General features: G+C 40.8%; 1 protein-coding gene and 1 long non-coding RNA gene across 3 annotated transcripts in view; both read right to left on the bottom strand.

The window, feature by feature from the left end:
* Positions 1-7,012: 7,012 nt before the first annotated feature.
* The window catches only part of LOC147237461 (G patch domain-containing protein 2-like), a 32,027-nt gene continuing 16,673 nt past the window's right edge, over positions 7,013-22,366 (bottom strand). The window contains exons 9-10 of one of the 2 annotated variants that reach the window (XM_086149334.1): positions 18,580-18,659; positions 7,013-10,416 (exon numbers count right to left, since the gene is read on the bottom strand). In XM_086149334.1, coding sequence (XP_086005460.1) covers positions 10,250-10,416; positions 18,580-18,659 — 247 coding nt within the window. In that variant the 3' untranslated portion in view covers positions 7,013-10,249. Of the gene's footprint in view, positions 10,417-18,579; positions 18,667-22,366 lie in introns of both variants that reach the window. The other variant, XM_086149325.1, reaches the window with a different exon arrangement.
* Positions 16,312-18,013, bottom strand: LOC147237462 (uncharacterized). The gene is made up of 3 exons (XR_015106362.1): positions 17,920-18,013; positions 17,272-17,391; positions 16,312-17,158 (listed from the first exon to the last, which is right to left on the bottom strand). It is a non-coding gene; the product is annotated as an uncharacterized LOC147237462 (long non-coding RNA).

Consider the following 22,366-nt stretch of genomic DNA (forward strand, 5'->3'; position numbering starts at 1 on the left):
TGAAGGCCTTGAACAGAAATGTAAAAACACCAGAGTAACAGAACCCCTGGTTGATCCTGGCAAACAACGTCCTCTCCGACACTCTCTTCACCTCCACCGGCACACCGCAAGACTGCATCCTGTCTCCCCTGCTCTTCATCCTCTACACTGACAACTGCAGGTAAAGTAGAACGGCACTGTCCTCCTGTCCCTACTGTCGGGTGTGAAGCTTCCTGCCTGAAGCTGAATGTGAGCAAGACTAAGGACATGGTCATCACGTTCTCCAGTAGGCAGAGGCAGCTGGCAGAGGCAATCACCACCACCATACAAGGGGAGCAGCTAGTGAAGGAGTACAGATACCTGGGCTCTGTCTTCGAGAACCTCCTGAAGTTCTCCTCTAACACTGAGGAGATCATCAGGAAATGTAACCAACGGCAGTACCTGCTCGGGAAGCTGAGGTCATTTGAGGTTAGCAGCGCAATCCTAACCACGTTCTATTATGCCTACATTGAGAACATAATGACCTTCTCCTTCACCCGCTGGTTCCACTCCATCACCCAACACGAAAGGAATCGCCTGGAGCGTGCTGCCTTGGTCTGCTCCAAAATAATTTGCCAACCCCTCAGACCTCGCTCCCGCTTCAATGAGTCAAATATTAAAAACAGCCAAAAAGATCCTTGCAGATCACTTCCACATCTTACACCAGGCTTTTGAGTGGCTCCCCTCTGGTCACAGACTCTGCTGCCCCGCCTGCAAAACCCAGAGGAGAGGGGCAACCTTCATCCCCAGAACTGTCCAACTCCTCAATTCCCAGCAACCCTGCAAACCTCTCATCGCCATGCCAGCGCCCCCCCCACCTCCCCCATCCCCCACCCTACCGTGTGAATTGACGCTCATGATATATTTATTATAATAGAATAATTATTGCAAATACCTTGGGTTCCACATTATCAATAAACTGGACTGGACACAGCACAAATGCACTCTACAGGGAGAGTCAGAGCCAAATTTTCTTCCTGAAGAGACTGAGGTCATTTGGCGTCTGTAGCGGGCTTGTCAAGACCTTCCGCTAGTATATGATAGCCAGTGCACTCTTCTTCGCTATAGTGTGCTGGTGGCATGGTGCCAGGACTGGTGAGGTCAACAGGCTCAACAAGCTAGAGGAAAACCCGCTCGGTGGTGGGACTGAACCTGGACCATCTCCAGTCGGTGGCAGCGGGAGGGTGAAGGACAAACTGGGAGCTACCCCGGACAATCCTTCCCACCCCCTGCACGACGAGTTGTGGCTGATGGGCAGCTTTTTCAGCCAGCAGTTCATCCCACCCAGATGCATAACTGAACGCTTTAGACACTTGCTTGTGCCCATGGCCTTCAGACTGTATACAATAGCAGCAGTCTGGATGGCACACAACTCTTGACCAGCCGGTGGTGCATAAGCGCTACCTAAACCTCAATACCTCACCTCTTCATTCATGAATCATGCCCTTACTGTCTTTTTGTTTATCTATTTTATTCTTATCATTGCTATTGTCACTCTGTTTATGTAGTTGTTCAGTTCTACTTTCACCCTTACTGTTTTCCTTGATGTTGTTGCTGTTGTTGTTCTCTCTGCTGTCTATTTATTTGTGGATGTTTTTTTGTTTTTGTTTTTTTCTAATTGTATCTTTACTTATTTTTATGATAATCATGATCTGTTATGCTGCTGTGACAAAAGAATTTCCCCAGTGGGGATAAATAAAGTTTATATTATCTTATCTTAATATATATATATAATTCTCTTTTTTTAATTTTATTCTTGATGTTCACAATTTTGATGCTGCTACCCAATGTGCCACCCAATCACCCCTCAGGAAAAAATAAAGTTTTTCTGATTCCGATAGTGAGTTTGCCTCTGTGGTCATGCCATCTTACTACATCTTACTACTCCTGTATGTCTGGTGATGAGAATGGAGGCGCTGTCAACTGATCACAAGCTGGTGTTGAATTGACCCTGACGGTGGCGGTCGATGTCGGTCAGGCCCTGTTGGCCCAAAGGTATTGTTAGGATCCGACGGGAACATCCAGTAGAGTCCCATGTCCGTAAGAGCTTCAATTTCCACCTTCAGCAAAACTTGGACCAATCGTGCTGGCACAGATTTTGGGCCCATGAAAACATCCTTACTTTTCAACATGGATAAAGTTAAAATACTGACAATGTGAAATGTTCCAGGGCTTTCTACCACTATTTCCCTATCAAACCAACCTTGCTTCTTAAAGAATTGCATGACATACTGTCTCCCTTGGGCCTCCCTTTCTGCCTTATTTTCTGTCTTTCTTTTTTAATTCCCCTATGTTTGAGGAATGTGCCTTTCAATGGATGATGAAAAGGTACTTTTGATTTCACTATTGGGATAGCGCACATGATTTTGGCTCTACGAGTAGGTAAAATATCTGTTATTGTTTTTGTAAAAATCCTGCAGTATTTGTTTTTTTGCAGATCATTTTTTCTGTTGTTTTGAAAAGAAAATCCCTGTCAGGAAAGGATTTAAGTGTATGAACAAGTGAGAAGATACTAGAATTGAGAGAAAGAAATCCCAGGGCAGATGACCGGTAAGGTGAGGGACATCGTTATTATTGAGCCATATAAAAGGGCTGCAGAGTCAGACAGGCAGTTGTCGATCAAATTAATAAAAACAACAAAATTAAGACAAATGAGAATGCTGTCAGGCAGGGATTGTGAAAACATTTAGAAAGCAAAGACATAAAGAAAAAACAGAAACATGTTATAAACAGGGTCACGTGGAATTGGTCATTGGTTGAAAGAGACTCAGATACGATGCGGAAAAACTGTAGCCATCCGAAGTTTATCATGTTGTCCTATATTTTTCACGCCCATAATATAGTAGTGACAAATAATGTTGACAGAGATACAAAATAGCTCATTTGTATTCTATTTTATTTTGTTAAGAGTTACAGACCATTTCTCAGCCACTGTGTGCATACGACAAATCTAATTACAGGAATCTGTGGATTAACCAATTACATGTGCATGATTGTTTTTCCTCACTTATGTTGTTGCCCCTTCTATGGAGGTGATAGTTGATATTGGCTGCTAGCACGGTGTATGATTAATGTACATGTTACTTAGTTGTTATGCTGCTCACTTTGGTAAGAACCAAGGTCCATACAGATTGTTTGACTGGTTAGCTGACTGAGATAAAAAAGTTAATAATGTAAAAAGTATAACAATAATAATAACTATTGAAGAGGTGAGTTGAAACTTGACTTGATAACCTCTGTGCGCTTCTTTTTAAAAGATATCTCGTTCCATGATAACATCTTTTTCTGCTTTGTACTCTTGATTGGCCAGTAAAACTCAGTCCATTACTACTGGTACACTTCCTATCTAAACTTTGAATTTGTTGTTATACCTGAACAAATCCTGAAGTTCTTTTACTCACATTAATCATAGGTTTAGGTGCAGCATAATACAAACATTATAATCATATCAAAAAGGCCCAGACCAAATAAAAAATGCTACACATACACTTTTCATCTGGAATAAAAATGGATTAATCAGACATAAAAATGATTCTACACACATTTACCATATACCAAGTACTAACCCTGACTACTGGAACATTTGAAATAATTCATATAATGTTATAATCATTGATGGTCCTCTAAGATTTAGAACATATTCAGGTGCCTCAAGATGAATTCAAATTTGATAAATCCCAAACTTTTCATGAACTTGATACCTGTGTTTCATCAGACACAAACCCATTAGACTAACCCACCTGGATTAGTTTAATGGTTTGTAAATTAAATAAATATAATCTTGATTATGATATACTATGGTCTTTTATCCATTGTTGCACAATTGTTGAATGAAATACGTGATAACTTGAGAATGTGTACCTTTAAATTTGTAGATACACACATATACATACACATACACACACACACACACACACACACACACACACACACACACACACACACACACACACACATACACACACACACACCAACTATATGGCCAAAAGTATTAATTCGCTCCCCTGCCTTGACTCGTATATGAACTTAAGTGACAACCATTCCTAATTCATAGGATTCAATATAACGTTGGTCAACCCTTTGCAGCTATAACAGCGTCAACTCTTCTGGGTAGCTGTCCACAAGATTCAGGAGTTCTGTTTATGGGAATTCTTGACCATCCTTCCAGAAGCGCATTTGTGAGGTCACACTCTGATATCGGATGAGAAGGCCTAACTCTCAGTCTCCACTCTAATTTGTACACAGGTGCACAGTCATGTTGGAAATGGGAGGGTCCAGCTCCAAACTGTTGCCACAAAGTTTGGAGTATGGAATTGTCCAAGATGTCTTGGTATAATGAACCGTCAGAGTTCCTTTCACTGGAACTAAGGGGCCAAGCCCAGCTCCTGAAAAACAACCCCACACCATAATCCCCCCTCCACCCAACTTCACACTTGGCACAATGCAGTCAGACAAGAACCATTCTCCTGGAAATAGCCAAACCCAGACTCCTCCATCAGGTTGCCAGATGGAGAAGCGCGATTCATCACTCCAGAGAATGTGTTTCCATTGCTCTTAAGTCAAGTGGCGGCGTGCTTTACACCCCTGCATCCGATGCTTTGCATTGCGCTTGGTGATGTGTGGCTTGGATGCAGCTGCCTGGACATGGAAACCCATTCTATGAAGCTTTCCGTGCACTGTTCTTGAGCTAATCTGAAGGCCACATGACGTTTTGAGGTCTGTAGCGATTGACTCTGCCGAAAGTTGGCGACCACTTCGCACTTTGCGCCTCAGCATCTGCTGACCCCGCTCCATTAGTTTACCTGGCCTACCACTCTGCGGCTGAGTTTCTGTCGTTCCCAAACATTTCCAAGTTTTTATTATACAGCTGACAGTTGACTGTGAAATATTTAGGAGCGAGAAAATTTCACGACTGGATTTGTTGCACTGGGAGGATCCTATCACAGTTCCAGGCTGGAAGTCACTGAGCTCTTGAGACCAACCCATTCTGTGACAAATGTTTGTAAAATCAGTCCGCAAGCCGAGGTGCTTGATTTTATACACATGTGGCCATGGAAGTGAATGGAACACCAGATTCCAATTATTTGGATGGGAGAGCGAATACTTTTGGCCGTATAGTGTTTGTTAGCGCTTCGGCCTCACAATACGAAGAACTGGTTCGATTCGGAAAAGTGGACCTTTCTGTGTGGAGTTTGCATGTTCTCCCTCAGTCCAAAAAACATGCAGCAGAGTGCCCGAAAAGTGCCCAAATGAGTGAGTGAATGTCTGTATATGTGGCCCTGCTACTTACTGGCGACCTGTCCAGGGTGTAGCCCGCCTCTCTCCTGATGACAGGTGGGATAGGTTCCAGCATATACTGTATATATATATAGCGGGGAGAACAAGTATTTGATGTTTACTGCAGATTTTTCAGCTTTTCCCACTTGCAAAGCATGTAGAGGTCTGAAATTTTTATCACAGGTACTCTTCAACTGTGAGTGACGGAATCTAAATCAAAAATCCGGAAGAAACACACTGTATGATTTTCAATGAATTAATTTGTATCTTATTGTATGACATAAATATTTAATACATCAGAACAGAACTTAATATTTGGTACAGAGAACTTTGTTGGCAATTACAGAGATCAGACATTTCCTGTCGTTCTTGACCAGGTGTGCACACACTGCAGCAGGGATTTTGGCCCACTTCTCCATACAGATTTTCCCCAGATCCTTCAGGTTTCAGGGCAGTCGCTGGGCAATATGGACTTTCAGCTCCATCCAAAGACTTTCTATTGGGTCCAGGTCTGGAGACTGGCTAGGCCACTCCAGGACCTTGAGATGCTTCTTACGGAGCCACTCCTTGGTTGCCCTGGCTGTGTGTTTCAGGTCATTGTCATGCTGGAAGACCCAGCCACAACCCATCTTAAAGGCACTACAGAGGGAAGGTGGTTGTTGGTCAAGACCTTGCGATACATGGCCCCATCCATCCTCCCCTGAATATGGTCCAGTCGTCCTGTCCCCTTTGGACGACTGGGGATGCTTTGAGAAAAGCATCCCCAAAGAATGTTTCCACCTCCATGCTTCACGGTTGGGGTGGTGTTCTTGGTGTACTTATCCTTATTCCTCCAAACACGCCCAGTGGAGTTTAGACCAAAAAGCTCTATTTTTGTCTCATCAGACCACATGGCCTTCTTCCATTCCTCCTCTGGATCATCCAGATGGTCATCGGCAAACTTCAGACAGGCCTGGACATGTGCTGGCTTGAGCAGGGGGATCTTGCGTGCGCTGCAGGATTTTACTCCATGATGGCGTAGTGTGTTACTAATGGTTTTCTTTGTCTCATCGGACAACATGACCTTCTTCCATTCCTCCTCTGGATCATCCAAATGATTCATTGGCAAACATCAGACGTCACCCCCCCCCCTTTTTTTTTTTGCAACGGTTAACAGTATGTGATTGTTTAGTTTAAAGACACCAAATAAGTTTCATTCAAAGACAGGATTTCCTCCACGGTTGCCTGAAGCCCATCCCAGCCTTGTGCAGGTCTACAATTTTATCCCTGATGTCCTTACACTGCTGTCTGGTCTTAGGCATTGTGGAGAGGCTAAAGTTTGTTTGACTGAGTATGTAGACAGGTGTCTTTCACACAGGTAAGGAGTTCAAATTGTTGTAGTTAATCCAGGTAATGAGTGGAGAACCGTAGGGCTTCTTAAAGAAGAACTAATAGGTCTTTGTGAGCCACAATTCCTACTGGTTGGTAGGCGATCAAATACTGTTGCCATGCAATAAAAAAGCAAGTTAATTATTTAAAAATCATACAATTTTCTGGATTTTTGTTTTAGAGTCCGTCACTCACAATTGAAGAGTACCTTTGATAAAAATTAAAGACCTCTACATGCTTTGCAAGTGGGAACAGCTGAATATGTGTATATCAATACTGTGTGTACATATATATATATATATATATATATAAAAAAAACAAGATTGCACCACCTTTTCAAATTCACAGATTCTGTTGTTTTGTATGATAGGATACAGATTTAATATTTGGAATAAATACATAATGCATTTCTTGATCTATTAATTCTCATGACAAAGGAATGATAGTTACAATACCTGTGGCACACAGAACTTGGAATCCCTTTGACGACTCTTAATGGCATAAATAATCAACTATAGACTCCTGTAATAGTGAGCAACATCTGACTCACACAAGTATTTTGAACAAACTTACTATGATCACAAAGAACAGCCAGAGAGTAAATGCTGCACAACATGTTTGATTGAATTTTACAACTGTAATGTCTTTCTAACATCTAGTGACACTGCGGGCGTTCAAGGAAAGGATAATCCTCTTTAGATTATTTGCAAAGCAATTAGGCATGCCTTCACTACTATTAAATATAAAGATAACAGCCTGTGAGATAAGATGCTATTTGTGCTCCATATCAAATGCGGATAGCTGCCTAAGAGCCCTGATATGAGGAAGATATTTTTGCAAGTCCTTGCACATGAAATTAAAAAAAAAAATGGTAGCATAGAAAATGAGTGACATATCTACCATCCTATCTATCAGAAAATTGACTGAAGAGTTTAATGTTCTCAGATCTAAATCTTCAATTAAAGGACACAATTATGCATCACAAAATAAATATCACATTTATACAGTGCAGTCACTTTAAATGCATGGCATGAATAGTGATATCAGTGCTGGCGTTCCAATGAACAAGGCAAAAATGTAAACACTTCTAGCTGCCAAGAAAACATGAAATCATGTCTAATGTATTGATATTCGCTGGGGCAGCAGCACCACGCTGAAACTTACAGCAAACTGAGACCATACAAAGAGGGAGCACATATGAGAAAGATGCCCACATTGAACCAGATCACTTTACAAATCCAAAGTGAGCGGGACTATTTTGACTCTCAACATATGTTTGTCAGCAGGTACCTAAGGGTCTCTTTTGAATGTCTTTCTATCATCAGTACTTACTACATAGCGGAAAAAATGAGGCCAACAAGAAGGGAGGCAAAAAAGACTATTCCCGATGACCTGTGACCCAGGGGACAATGAAGTTGCCCTGCATGCATACTAAGGGGGTTCAAACAGAGTTTGTGACAGCATGATCTCTTTCAGATCACCTCTCCACCCACCAGTGGACACTACAAGCCACCATAGTGGCGCGGACAGACCAGGCATCACTCATTCACACCCCTCCTAGATGCCTTTGTCAGGTGATTGCTGGCAGAAAAAGGAAAACAGATCAATACATCTCCCATGGGTCTGACAGGTAATCTTTACCTTGGATGAAATATGAGTGCCACCACCCTACGGAATTCCTCTACTATAACTGGGCAACTCATTGGATGCATTTCCTGCTTCCTAGCCACAGGTGATTCATTAAGTAATGTATGTAATGAATGACATATTATTGTTATTGCTAATTACTGTTGCGGCAGGTAAGGTATTCCCCTTACTGCTACTGATGACACAGTTATGTCTTTCCATCAATGCCTTGCTACCAAAACAGCATCTGACAGCTCAGACAGGAGACAGACACTCAGCTTTGTACTACTAGTCACTAATCATCTTCCCTGAAGCTGTCGTTAACGTGTTTACTGAAAAATATCTTGCTTCTAATTGTAAGCCTTTTCTTGGTCTTATGTATGAAATGCTACCCAGGACCCCCGTCAACCTGCAGCAGCCAAAGATGTTGGTCTCATTTTTATCACTGGCTGATTCCTGTTGCAAGATAACAATAACAAAAACAACAATAATAATAATAATTATTATTATTATCATTGTTTATATTATTATTATTATTATTATTATTATTATTATTATTATTATTATTATTATTATTGTTATTATTATCATTATTATAAAATAATAATTTTGGATGTCTTGAAAGAGGCATCCTTTTTGATGAGTGAGCAAATAGAGCATTTATAAATGTCCTCTTTACCAACATGATCATATAAAGCCATCTCAGGTGTATCATTGCAGACATACAACCCAGGTTAATTTGTAAATCTAATTCTACTAAATGTGACTGTTCTTTTAAATAAGGCTTTAAAGTGTCTGAAAAGGCATGTAATATGTGGCTGAACTTCAGTGCAGTGATTATAGAAAGCGCATCCCTGTTTTTTATGCTGCCGGGTAGAGAGCAGACCCGTACATTTTCAACACAGGAGAATTTGTGAACGTAACCATATTCAGGTGATAATTCCCCTGTCACATCTCTCTTCCTCTTTATCTGTTTTCAGAGCAGTAGCTATTGCAACCAATTGCCACCCATATTGTTCAGTTCGAGTGGTATTCTCATCAGAGAGCAATACTCAAGAGGCATTTTTCTGTTTTTAATGTTTGTTCACTTGCTTTGAGAAAGCTGCTAGATTTGATCTCACTATATATTTCCCTTGATCTTTTAAATGTGTCTGAAAATGTACACCCCCAATGACAGGCTCTTATTCACATGCTGGGCGTTTCCACGAGCAACTAATCCACTACTAAAGAAAAAAGAGTGTTTAAATAAATTTGCAGCTAGCCTTGAACTTAAATACATTTTGGGGGAATTTAAATATGGAAGGTAGGCAGAAGAGAACAGAGGCAGCCCTCCATGGACCACTATAACGCTCTCTCTCTGTTGTGCTAATAGGTGCCTTTGTAAAAACTTTAGCTTTTGAAATTCATGTTAATAAGAGGCCTGTACTTTGTGTGGCTCTCAACTGGTGGTCCCTTCTGTGAACCCCCAAGCAGCATGCAGTGGCTGAACATTTTGATGCACCACTGTCTTTCAGCTGGACTTAGATGCTAGTCACAATAGCTGGCAAAGGAGGGCAAAAACTCCCACTCGACCACCCATTGTCCCTGCTGACAAACGCCATGCTACTAAAGTGGACATAACTTGTATTGTGGAGTAGCAGGTGGCTGGTATAGAAACAGCCAAAGAGGAGCCACAGAGATTTACGACAAGTGAAGAACCTCTTGATCCAGGTTTTTGACTTGAATTGATTTTGGAGGGCTTAACAAGGCTTGATAGCATTTCCATATGTCATGCTTCATACATTACCTGAAACATCTGGATCTTGCAGTAACATGCTGATTTGAGAAGTAACAATGGACATCGTATCCTCTTTTCGACAAAGTTTGTGCTGCAAATGTTTCAATGTTTTAAGTCTCTGGACCAATAGTGTTCAGCATTCATTATCACATACTTCCAGGCTTGGGTGTGCCTGTGCTGCATTCAGGGGTTCTTGCAGTTCCCCAGAGAAAAAGATAAACTGAGGCATGGTGAAGTGGAAGAATGTGAAGCAGATGCATTCGGTGCCCCTGAAGCACTTACAACCTCCAGGGTTGAGGTGTCAATAGCTCCCCGTGCCTCTTCCCTCTGGTGAATAAACTGGTTGTGAGCTGCAGGGGAAAAAAATATATATATTAAGACATAATTGACATGATATGACATGATAAAAAAAAAACACAAAACAAAGGAACTAACGGAAAAAGATAACACAAATTCCATTTTTGCTTGACTGTCTCAATGGACAGACTCTTAAGTAAAAAATCAATTTAGTCACAGACTCTGTTTTAGGTGGATTGAAATATAACTCTGAGGCAATCCTCTCCTAATAGGTCAAGTATTAATGAGGTTTTGGTCAAGTGAGCTAAATCCAATTTGCCCCCATATGACTTGTGGACACGGTTATTAAAAGGCCAATCTTTACCCTGCTTTTGCTTAACCTCCCCCTCTTGTTATGCTGTATTTTTAACTTCAACACATAATTCACCATGATCGGATTGCACTTTTATAAATATCCTTCATCTATTGATCTTGCATTTATAGTCAGATGAATTCTAAAACCACTGAGCTCCCAAACATGTTTCCTTACTCTCTATCAATACATAAATAATTCCTGATCCCACCCTCACCAAGAAAAAAAAGAAAGTCTTGAGCCAGAGCAGAGGACGAGGGAACTAGAAGTGACATTGTAGCTTTGGGCTATCTCAGAGGATTAGGCATTACAGTAGTCACTTGCAGGTGCTTTTGCTTGTTCCCGTTACATTTCCTTGTGCCTCTTTCCAGATGACTTCTTCCGCACACTGATCCAGCAGGCAAGATAATTGATTAATATTACTTGGGGGAACGATGACTAACCGATGCCGAGGTCAAACCCAAACAAATGACTTGAACATAGTTCAAGACCAGGATCAAAATCTAAAGATTTACATATTTCAGAGAAATGATAGAAACTGAGTTAGTAAGTGTCTTAATAAAACAGGTTGAACAACATATTCACAGCAATTTTTTGGTCAGAGCTAGGTCAAGGTCACACCCCAGAAAAGCTGTGATCAATGACCTTACATTTCATGAATGACGATTTTCAATATTTTATTAAGGAAAATTGTTCATTTTGGATTTTTCACTTCAAATTTGTTGGAACAAACATTCATCTATGCAGATACATCCAAACATGCATCTAAAGTGGTCACAAATCAATCATTTTATAAATGTTTATATAATAAAACTGAATGTAGCTTTTAACTGCTTTGACACAATTTCTCACCCAACTTGGACAGAAAGTGACACCGTCAGTGATGGTCTCACGCAGGTTATCGGGCAGTTTGTGTCTTTACATGGGACACAATCACTAAGGCAACCCAGCAGGGGTGAACAAACTCCAATTTATATCCAGGAAGCACACAACCCCACACATCACTCCACTTTAACTACAGGAAGCTATTTGAGTGCCTTCCAATTATTCCTGATTATGCCACTGTCACTGTAGAGACTGACCTGTGAAGCCTCTGCAGCCTACTCTACACAGCCTTGTAGTAGTTTTTCAGCATCTCTCTAATGTTCTGCCACCACATCAGGCGTTATTCCTTAGCATATGCCATGAAAATTTCCCTCCCAGGGGACAGGTTGATTCAACCTGTAGCACCTGCTTGGTTGCTATGGATCTCAGTACCATGTTTTATTTAAGTCCTGAAGTTGCAATGGCCAGGGAATCTCCCGGTGATACCATCCCACAACCTTTGAACATGAGATGGTCTTGTTTCCTGGTCAGAAGCTTAGTTTGGTTAGTAGGGCACAGGAAGGGATCTTGAACTGAAAGAAATCAGAGCAACTGTAGGTGTCGCCTGCCACCATGAATTATACCAAGATTATCTGTGAAACAGTCAGCTCCTCCTGAATTAGATTTTGGAAGCACATCCCTCTTATTTAACAGTTTGCAAAGAAGAGCCACAGCACCACTAAATCTCCATGCCCATCTTATATACCCATCTTTGATCATAGGTTAGCATTGCTTTTGGTTCTATGCATCAACCATGTCTCCTCCATTCTATACCATCTTCAGGAGACATTATTCAAGAGTTATTATTAAGACTACATTTGTCTTCTTCTTCTCCTTTTGGCTTTTCCCTTCAGGTGTCGCCACAGTGAATCAACCTTCTCCATCTAACCCTATTCTCTGTATCCTCCCCTCTCACACCAACTACCTTCATGTCCTCTCTCACTACGTCCATAAGTCGTCCTCGAGACCTCCTGTATGGCAGCTCCAATTCCAGTATCCGTATATTCACTATATTAAGAATGCATTTGTATTTCACAATAATAATGAATTGCTCAATGTTGACAGCATCCTTGAGAGATCATACACCTTCGACATGTTAACGTAGCTATGGCATCCTCCATCTGATGACCATCCAGAGTATCCTTCAGAACTGCTCCAGAAAGTGTTTCAGTCCGGCCTCGGACTGATCTTGGGTTCTTGCGGACCCAATTAAGTTTTTTAAGAGCTCATTCATTGATATTGAACTGGCTGCTGGGTTCAGGTCGGGATATATAGTGGGGCTACACAGTGGCCAAAGTCTTATGACCTCATGCTGTACCTGCAGTTGTTGCTGATTTAGCAGTTTATCTTCTCAAGACATGACATGTGACCAAGGCATTTCTGCCCCAGGCAATTCTTTGTGAACCAAAATTGCTTTGAAGTAAAGGCACTACAATTTTTGCGTTGAGTCTTTCTCTTGGCAGCTTTAAACTCTGCAGAATCTGCCTGACTGTCTTAACTAACATTTCTGTTCTGACAATTCTTAGATTTTGTCTGAGCAGGATGATCGTGACTCTCAATCAGCTGGGATTTGTTCATGTAGGAGTAAGGTTGTCCAATTGTTACTTGACATCAATCCTATGAAATAATGCAGATTACAAAGGAGTTCATTGTCAAGGGGTTCTGGACCCCAAGCTGTTGTTTCAAGAGATACAGTCACATCTTTTTTTTTCAATATGGACTATTATAAGTCTCCGTTCTTGGGAGGCCAAAAAACTTGACAACTTTCCTTTGCTCTGCTTTTAGCAGGATGCAATGCTTTACTTACTTCATCAATCAGTGCCTCTTGGTCAGGTGGATTATTGAATCTATTTGGTTTTCACATTCATTCTCCACAGAGAGTTCACTAAATCGTTTGTTAATTTGCTTTGGTAAATTCATTAATACACTCAGCCATTTTATTAGTGGTCTATTAGTACTATGTTGGAACCACTTTTGTTTTTTAAGACCTTCCTAAATACTTCATGGCATAGTTGTGACAAGATGCTGGAAACATTCCTTATGTTTTTGTCTATGCTGACATGACACCACCATTGCTATAGATTTGTCATCTGCACATCCATGATGTAAATCTCCTGTTCTAACCCAGCCCAGAGGTGCTAAATAAGATCAATATCAAGTTAATATTGAGGTCGCTTGAAGAAATTGACCACATTGTCATGTTCAAAAAACAAGTTCCCAATGACTTAAGATTCATGACATTTATCTTATCCTGCGAAAGGTAGCCACTGAGAAGACATCTTCTATACAACTGCAACTGACTGCAAATTCTCTCTTTTGGACCTCTTACTCTCAAAACCTAAATAATTGAAAATCCCTTTAGTTCAGCAGTTTCTGATCCAAAGTTCTCAAATGGATCCCAAATTATGCAGTGTTCAAAGTCATTTAAATAGCTTTTGACCCATTCTGAAGCCTTGTTTGAACTTCAGGTATTCTTAAATATGTCTACATGCTTGAAATAACTGAGTTGATGCCATGCGATTGGCTGTGTAGATATTTACATGAACAACAAACAGTTGATCATTTTAGTACACAACAAAGTGACCCAGGAGTGTCTGTCTGTTTGCATAGCTAACTCCTGCTTCTTTTCAAGAGTTGCTATGGAGGGCTAATCTTACCAGCTGTACCTCCACTCTTTCTGGAAAATCCACTGTTTCTCCTGTTGATGAAACATGCACAGTTTTGTTTTGTTTTATTTTATTTTACTTTATTTTGTATTGTTTTGTTGATATATGCCCAGCCTCTGTCTCTGAATTTGGTTTGTTTAGCTTTAGTTTGGATTTGCTGCTGAATTATCTTCAAAGCAACAATAAAGATACAACTTCGAAACTATAGTCATGTATCTCTTGGTTGACTGTGATCCTTGAGGTTTCATTTTGAGATAGGACTTTTAAAATCATCATCATGTAATTTCTCAGGACGTATCATGTGAACTTAATGGAGAAACAAAAACTCAAGAAATATGTTAGTATCTATAAAATCTGATTTAGATATTGAAATATTGTTGCTTGTACTAAACTTGATTTTTGTTGTTTTTTCTTTGCTTAATTAAATAAGAAATCTGAATTGAATCTGCATACATACAACAAAAAACTGTGGTGAAATGTTTATAAGGAGCATTAATTGAAAGCTTAAAGGTGTAATATCAAAAACATTTATTCCCTAAAATGGCCCCCGAAAACCAGGGCTGAGTCAAATATTTTGTTGACTTACTTATATGAAGAGACAATTTTCAAACCTAGAAAAATGCGCACTCATTTGACTTTCATTTGGTCAACAGTGACCGTCTGCTTTGACCTAGGCAGGAGGATAAACTGACACTACATAACATTAACAATTAACTGTATAGGAAGAACTCTCATGTATGGTTGCGTCAACATTATCTCATATTACTTGTGGCTGCTTCATTATAATAAAATGACAGACAATGAACAACCATCACTAAATGCATTGTGAATATTTAGTATACAAATTACCTATTATTATTTCAATTAACAGACCATCAGCAGCAGGAATTTTAATGTGTGCATTAACATGAGTTGCTTATCACTGCTGACTGGTTGTATGTTTCATTTGACTAAAAGGGTATTCACCAACAACTAGTCTTGCTTTTACATTATTATTTTTGTTTGGATTAGCGCATAATATAAAAATGATTAATGAAAAAAATAAATTGTTTAAATAAGAGCATCTACACCTACACTCAACTAGTTTTACATCAAGGTCAATGAAGACATAATGCGACGGTTTTCGGTCAATGGGGGAATTACGGTACATGCATTTATTGTAGGTGATAATGGGAAGTTGAATGGAACCATCTTACCATCTTAATAAGCTCTCATGTGATGCTCTTTAAAAACAATCATTACAGCCTTTACTGGAGCACTCCCCTTCTCCCTGTTTATTAATCAGCTAATTACACACTGACAGTCATGGACTTGCTGATTCCCACACTTAAATGAACAAGGCTCTTTAATGATTCGCCTTTGTGTTTCTTCATTCTCCCACCCCCTCTCTCTGTTTCCTTCTCTGCATCTCTCTCTCCTCCTCTATTGTAAACACACACAAGCACACATGTGTCATAAGCACATTTACAGTTAAAAACAGGACAACAGGATATCCAAATCAGGCCTCCCCGAAGGTTCACACACAAAAAAGGTTGAGAGCAGAGTAGCTGAGCTACTGAAAAGAAATCTTCTCTGTGAGCGAGAAGCCCCGGAAAAAGAATCATAATGGTTACAAGGGCAGTAACTTTGTGTCCACTTGTATGTGTTTGACTGCTGAGCTCAGCCTCAAGCAGCAACTGAAACCAACAAAAGTTTTGTGGAGCAAATCAGGTAGGTGCGGGTGGAGACAGAAGAGATGGTGTGGGGTGGGGGTGGGGGTTGAAGGACACAAGCAGGTTGGGAAGTGGAGCTGGAGAGGGCAAAATAGTGCGGTGGGCTGCATTTCTGTCAGCAGAAGTGATGGCTGAGTGGTAGCGTTATTTGTCTTGTGCTGCCATACGGCCCTCACACCAACCTGGGCATTAATGAGAGGGGGCCGTGCCGCCAGGCAGGAACACAGCAGGCCTCCGATGCAGGTGATCTGTCACATAGCCGTCTTGCTTAGGCAAGGAGACACGTGACGTAAAGGATAGGCAGCTAGCCTGAATGAGGGGCTGGCCTTCATTTCGGCACCCATATGTGGCACTTTCCAGTTTACAACAGCAACAAAAAAAAAAAAAACATTTTCATAAAAATCATGCTTATCACTAAGCCTTGATGAAATTGAAGATAAAGGGCATTTTAGGAGGCAATAGAGAACTTCAAGAATTACAATTACATCAGCATCTTTACTTATCTTCAAATAAATACATATAACGATAAACTGCATCTCACATTTAGAGGAAACCGGAATGCTTTGTTCTATATCTAGCAAGAAGTGCCTTTATAGAGTTTGACTGTTTGATTGATGGTTGGAGGAAAAGTGGAAAGTGGTCAATTTAGGTCTGAGAAATGGACTGGTCATCTAATTCAAACAGATACCTGGCTTTATAGGAGTTTTTTCCCTGTTGTTGTTCTTTTTTTCACAACTTGCTTCACTGCTGCTGCGGAAGTGCTAAAAGGCTAAAACAGGAAGATAAAGCAACAGCTGGGTACCGCCACAGTAATTCCCCAGGGAGCCTGAGCAGGCTCCTCCAGCAGCAGACAATTTTCACTCCTGATTACAGAGTTACAAATCAACCACTAGCACATACAACGATCCACTTCCCTGGGCCAACTCAAACAAAGGCTAGGCTGTCACGTTCAGTCGGATCCACACATGGACCCATGTTGTTCTTTCTACAAAAATCCAGAAAACATTCTTTCCATGCAAACAAGATGTTTACCAGAAACAACAGCACTGAGCAACTCAGCGAAGCTGAATTTGTCTTTGTCCGCACTGATGTCAGAATGGCAACCCACCAAAATTTGTACACAGAGTGTGAAAGCTTGTCAGGGGGAATGTGCATCTCCTGGTGGCGGTGAGATTACTGAGGAGAGACATGGTGCAGCAGGCTGCCAAAATAAAGATTTATATAGAGCAGTTACAGCTGCAGAAACTGACATTGGACAACATTGGATGCATGATAAATCATGGTGGACAGGGGTATTAGACTCAAGACTCACACCCTCTGAATGGGGCTGAAGGGGATGTGCCAATAAGGATTGCTTCTTCCATGCAATATAGGAAGCAGATCATGATTCAGGTCACTTCTCACTCCGAAATAAATAGAAGTACATAACAGCACCTGTACATAGTGAACACATTGAAAGGACAGAAAGAAAAATTGGGGGGAGGGGGCATGGACAAAAAAGATATTTGTACTGATGGCTTATATCATTTGAGGATAGCATATGCATCACTAATGCTTGTTGAACATTTTCTTCTTGCTCAGAAAAGTGGGGGCTGCCCCCAGTACTAAATGTAGAATATGAGAGGTCCTAAAGGGGCAGGGGTAAATCCTTTTTTACTTTGATGGGAAGTGGTTTAGCACTGCAGAGGTGAAGGACAGAGTTGCCAGCAGTTCCATCATTCAGTGCAATAAATGGATGCAATCTGTATACAAGCAAAGCATTGGCTGGTTTTAAATTCCACCTCTTTTATCCAAATGAATGATGGACTCTGGTTCAGTACACTGTGCAGCAATATTAATATACATCAGAGGCCTGCACCCCTCACTAAATCAGGAAACTACCAGCATTTGTTATTTACATGACAAACAGCGGCTGCTGAATTGGAGCACAGAGAGGGGACGCAGAGGAAGAGGTGGACAAACCAATTCGGATTTCAATCCAACAAAGACACAAGGCCCCCGAGCCATCAGTCTGATGAAAGAGAAGATCTACTGGTCCAAATATACTCGGTGGCTGATGCTAGGTAACATCTCCAATGGGCTGAGCTCCACATTCCGTTTCTCTTTGTCCTGCTTCACACAGAAAGCTCATCGCATAACACAGCGGCCAACTCTGACCGAGTATACTAGATACTAGAATAATACTTGATTTTAATAGCTTTGGATTGAACTATATGCTTATTTCCAATTTAACTTACTTTCAACACTCTTAGGCACTATCATTTCATTTGCTTTTTATTTGGTACCTCCAGATGTGTCTGTGTTTTCATACAACCACACATTAATGACATTCCTTTATATTATTACTAATTTATTCATTATCATACTGTTATTATTTAACTACTTTAGTTTTAACTAACTTGAACTTTTTTTTAATCTGGGGAGGATTGTACGGTGCTGTTTTCATTGTTTATTTTTGCTACATTGGTTTGCAAGAAAATGGTTACATAGATAACATTCAATTGACTTGTCTGTTGATGACAAATAAACAAAAAGCATGCACCCAAAACACAGATTGTCGACTGATGCACTTTGTATAGTGCATTAAGTACATGCAATAAGCATCAGTGCGAAGGCCTTTACCTGACGGTGTGAAAGTCTCTGTTTTCCTCCTCCTCCTCATGTCTCCTGTCATGAACAGTCCTGGAGTGGTACTATTCTGCCTGGGGGACATGCAGACATAGACAAACCAAGCCAATGTTAATTGCAATATAACAGTTTTAATGAGATGTCTCTTGATTATTATTCTTTATCATTGATAGTTCCTGCATGTGTGCCTGAGAATTCACATGAAGAAATAAAACCCTCACCGTGACTCTTGTGTCGAGATTACCAACACAGAGAAAATGTCCTGACAGTTTAATTTCTCCAACTTGTAAGCGTAAATTCAAAGTCGAGGTCTGGCTCCGTCACTGGGGTTTGGATTTGGGGGTCAGAGCTGCTGACGTGATGGGTGCAGTGCATGTTTGTGTAGAAGGAGCGGACAGATCAGAGAGACTTGGCTTGTCAGGGAGCAACAAAATGACAAAGGGAAAGATAAAAAGCTTAAGGTGAATAGTTCTCTTTCTTATATACACACAACATCTCTAAGAGGGTTAAAATAAAACAATATATTGGGTCACTACAAAGTGCAGAGAACTTTACCCATGAACATGTAATAACTAGCTGAAAAATGAAGAGGGCGGCATGGGGAACACCTTGTTAACCCACTTTTCCCTTCTCGGACTGAAAGCTACATAAAGCTCACAGCTCTATGTGAGCTCTTACGAACAACAATGCCCTGTCAAGGCAGCCTTTAACAGGCAGCCTGTTCCATGACCTCAGCACCTATAAATCACATGACCGGTGTGCAGGCACAGGATGTCACGAGCTGTGCAGGGCACACTTTGAGCGAAGTCTCTATGTTGTATAATCAATAGATATAAAAATAAATGGCCTGACCGTTATTCTCTCTCTGCTACCCCTCTCTAATAAAATCCCAGTAATGCATATTTCATTTACTTTTATACTTATTGATTACCTGTACTCCAGTTAGTAAATCACGAGCCTATCGATCCCTCAATCGTACTTCTGTCGGACAGCACATAACCAGCCATTTGCGCCCCTGATAAAGAGCTCAGGCATTGAACTCCCCACAGTATATCTTTGCAAACTAACTTTTTAATTCCAAAATCGATCGACGTTTAAACGTTGCATTATTTCACAAGGTACACCAGCAGTATTAAAAGTATACCCCAGCGCATTTGGCCTTAATGTGCTGCAGTCCATCCCTCCATCTATGCAGCCATTATACTGGAGCTGAGTCACCCAGAGACCCCACAAGCCCTTGGGGAGACAAGGACTGTGCCCTGCTACCATCAGAGAGCCAGAGCCACTTCCGGGCCACTAACGTTCTAAGCACAATGCTAATCAAACATGAGAAAACCATCAACTGGCTCATTAACCAAGGCAAAACTCTACCATTCATCTTAGAGTATGTTTTTTTATTACCATGTTACAAGGCTCTGAATAAAAAAAAAAAAAACACCACTTTCTAATATACCACATAACATCTGGCACTTCATTGTTTTTAACAGCGTCACAGATGTTGACCAGTTGTTTTGTTTAACAATATACTGAAACACTGATAGGAAAAAAAATCTGTATTGGCCCACTGGCAATGAACATAGGAAAAAAAAGGAGAATATAATGAGGATGGGCAGCAGAAACAAGTAAATTCTACCAAAGGCACAAGGACACTGAGGAAAGAGTATCAAAGATGGATTTTTTCAGGTCATATGAGACACTTTAGAATACAGTCTTGTCCCTTTGGCTAAAGACTAAAACAGTAGTGACACAGGGTCAATTGTAATTTTGGCACACACATTCAAAAGCAAATATATCAATTAAAAATAATAAATCAAAAAAGGCCTGAGATGCTGCAGTTACAAAATGGCTATCTATTTTCATCAGGGTACATGGTGCTTCAGGTGTGGCCAGGATCTCAAGATTAATAGAGGTATTCAAATGAATCAGAAAGGATTAGGGTCTCCAAGGAACATAATCAATAGCTCCAAATCAATAATCAATAGGCCATTCACACCAATATACTAACTGCTGACACCAAGATCTCACAATTAAAATGAAAACTGGGAAGGGAGTGGCATGAGACTATGATTTATCTCACGGCGCAAGTGTCATTTAGAAATAAATAAGTCAATAGATAAAAGCTGCAGCCGCTTTACTCAGGTGGGAGGCAGTTATGCATTTTAACGTGCCCACTGGCCCCGAGCGTTACAACCAAATCCCACAAAGCATCGAGATGAGGATAAACAGCGTGCAACCCTCCAACAGCCTTTACCACTTAACATCAAATATCTGATTGCCACCATCAACTCGCCTTAAAAGGAGATGACAGCTTTTATTAAAACAGCATCATTTCAAGCTGGCCACACTACAAGATTAATACTTAAACTCTACCCTGAGGGAAAGTATGTTTCTCCCTGGCATGTTAGAAAACAGAGATGCGAGGAGGCGCATTGGAGCTCAGCATAGGAATCAATCATAATGGGCTCGATGTTTGAATTAAATTACATACAGTGAGGTAAGACTTAGGAAAGGTAATATTGGGTTTACTGGCCTCATTTTTATGTGCAACAGCATAGGTTGCAATGCTATTGTTGTTGTTGTTATTGTTGTTATCGTGAGAAAGTTCTGGATGGAGCTGAAGGATAGAAGTGAGTGCCATGTGTGCAGAGCTGGGTCATAAGGATGGAGGAGCCATGTCACTGGAGAGTGGATTTGAGCAGCTCAGGGAGATAGATTCAGCTCGTGCCATCCAACGGGACACATCAGAGGCCCCTCTCGTCAATCCCTCCCTCTCCCTCATTCATTTGGGAGTATGATTTATACTTTTTGAAGTGAAGGGTCTTGAATCCCACTATAAAGGAATTAAGAGGTCTCCCTTGAGTCTGCCATTCAAATGAGAGCATGACAGGGATATGAGGGCTTTTTAATAGAAGGAAATTAGTATTCACAATGCCTCAAACTGGAATCTGGAGGAACCTTTCAGGTGCAGAAGAAAGGACCAGTTTAGAAAAGAAAGCCCTAAGAAGTCAGGGGCTTTTCATAGCCATCATGTTTTTGCCCCTCATCAAGGAGCACTGGAGTGCTCTGTGAAATAACCCGAGAGAGCGCGAATAACAGGAGAGGGAGAAAGGGTGTGTGAAACAGAATTAAAAATGCACTATAAATACGCAATGTGGAAACAATACAATCAGGGGTCCCACAGTTTTTAGGCCAAAGGGGCTCCAAGCTTCTCAATAGTCCCCCATGCAGATCCAACAGTGTGACTGCAAGCAAAACGGTGCTTTGACAAACATCTCTTGGATAAACTTTTGTGTGTATGTGTGTATGTGTGTGTGTGTGTGTGTGTGTGAGTGTGTGTGTGTGTGTGTGTGTGTGTGTGTGTGTGTCTGTGTGTGTACAGTTTGAGAAATGCTGGGATTTCAATATGCAATGCAACTATGTTAACACCTGGGATTTCATGATTTAGGAACACTGACCTTGAAAAATTACTGACTTAAAATGTTTCTCCTGACAAGTTTTACTTCTCCACTGGCCTATTTTTCAGTAAAGTTCAGATGGAGGGCTAGGATTGCTGTTCATGAGAGCGATGACTCGTGTTTAGAATGCTTGTGTTTCAGTGTGAGTGGTATGTTACTAAAAAATACAGAAGAGTCATTTACACTTAAATGCATACTTATACCTTACAGGCTTCAATTCACTATCTTATCAGAAATGAAGGCCCTTAGATCAGACTAAGTGTAACTACATCTTTGAATACAGTGATTTTTTTCTCACTACTACAGAACTGTTAAGTGACGGCTTA

Source organism: Fistularia commersonii, chromosome 1 (genome assembly GCF_037954325.1).
Source record: "Fistularia commersonii isolate RoL2024-O1a breed Wild chromosome 1, RoL_Fcom_v1.0, whole genome shotgun sequence".
Taxonomy (NCBI): Eukaryota; Metazoa; Chordata; class Actinopteri; order Syngnathiformes; family Fistulariidae; genus Fistularia; species Fistularia commersonii.